The following is a 1,639-nucleotide window of genomic DNA, read 5'->3' as shown; positions in this document are numbered from 1 at the left end:
TATATAGTGCTCTCTTTATATACAGTATATATATGTATAATTAATTATTTTTTACTGTGTACAAATATGTATTGATATACACACAATAGTTTTATGTCAGCTTAACTTTACAAAGTTTTTGCTGTAAACTACAATAATTTTAACATCAGTAAAAACAAGCAAATAAACTATTATTATTTCAGGTCACAAAGAATTGTTTAATGAATTTATTTTTATAACAAAACATTATTGTTCAGTTTCATAATGATGCAGGTTGTATCTGAAGCTGACACACAGCTGGTACACTTTCTTTCTTCTTTTTGTCTGAGAGTGTTTAAAAACACACAAATACTGAATATAGAAAATATAATATCTGAATAAACTGGCCTAACAATCATTACATTAGTGTCTGTCATTAGTGAGTCGACATAATCTCTGAATTATTCTGCAGTCTATAGTCGACAATCCAATAAAGTCCATATTTACATGTTTAATATTGTAAATAATATATTTGACAACAGATAAAATCGATTTTAAAGAAGGTTAAACATGATCATTGAAGCTGTTTAATGTTAGCGTACAGGTTTTACAATTAAAATAATTAATTTTGGTTAAATATACGTAATATTTACCTGTGAAACAACACTTTTATCTCTTGTAAACATGTAACGATGTAGTTTATAGCAAAGTATTTGAACCATTTGTGCTTTTATAGTGTTTGTTTGCACCGCGCTACGTTCTGCTCATTGACTTCAGTGGTTAGCGTTAGCATTGATTTCAGTGGTTAGCGTTAGCATTGATTTCAATGGTTAGCGTTAGCATTGATTTCAGTGGTTAGCGTTAGCATTGATTTCAATGGTTAGCGTTAGCATTGATTTCATTGGTTAGCGTTAGCATTGATTTCAGTGGTTAGCGTTAGCATTGATTTCAGTGGTTAGCGTTAGCATTGATTTCAATGGTTAGCGTTAGCATTAGCTCAATGGATAAAAATCTCCCTTGCGAAGCCACGCCCAGGTCAGGTGACACCCAGTCCAGTGTTATAAAGACTTGTTGACACATACAGCAGGTCTAGTTGTGTCAGAGCTTATCTTCTGTTCTCCTGTGTATCAGACGAGGCAGCAGGCTGCAGCAGCAGGTCCTCAAACACAAGCCAACCTGTCCAACGGGTCTACAGCTGAGTCCTGTCCCCACCCAGGCCTCCCCCACAGCTCTGCTGTCAATCACACATCCTGCCAGCCCACCACCAACGGACCTTCTTCTTCCAGTCCTCCTGGGGGGCTGCCAGGACACCTGGACCTGAAGACTCACAGCCCAGCACTGGGAGGAGGCAGCAATGGAACCGTGCCTTACCTGCAGCAGAACAGTCTACCTCACACCTGCACCAGCAGCCCTACCTGTAGTCCCAGTCCTGCAGAGGAGACCTGGACGAGCCAGCAGCACAGCACTACCACTCAGGTGTGTCCCCTGGTCTACAGCTGCTCATATTGTTCAGTGTATGTACATGTATCAGTCTGTGTATCAGTCTGTGTATCAGTCTGTGTATCAGTCTGTGTATTAGTATCAGTCTGTGTATCAGTCTGTGTACAGTATCAGTCTGTGTATCAGTATGTGTATCAGTCTGTGTACAGTATCAGTCTGTGTATCAGTATGTGTATCAGTC

At 39.2% G+C, this 1,639-nt stretch overlaps 1 protein-coding gene across 1 annotated transcript in view; it reads left to right on the top strand.

Moving 5' to 3' along the window:
• Positions 1 to 1,639, top strand: part of LOC106536109 (lysine-specific demethylase 6A) — a gene marked incomplete at its 5' end in the record, with an annotated part of 40,734 nt that overhangs the window by 19,341 nt on the left and 19,754 nt on the right. Inside the window, 1 exon segment of the mRNA XM_014033297.1 lies at positions 1,090 to 1,434. Coding sequence (XP_013888751.1) covers positions 1,090 to 1,434 — 345 coding nt within the window.

The sequence above is a fragment of the Austrofundulus limnaeus genome, unplaced genomic scaffold, assembly GCF_001266775.1.
Source record: "Austrofundulus limnaeus strain Quisiro unplaced genomic scaffold, Austrofundulus_limnaeus-1.0 Scaffold1689, whole genome shotgun sequence".
Taxonomy (NCBI): domain Eukaryota; kingdom Metazoa; phylum Chordata; class Actinopteri; order Cyprinodontiformes; family Rivulidae; genus Austrofundulus; species Austrofundulus limnaeus.
This window is presented reverse-complemented; position numbering and strand designations above follow the sequence as displayed.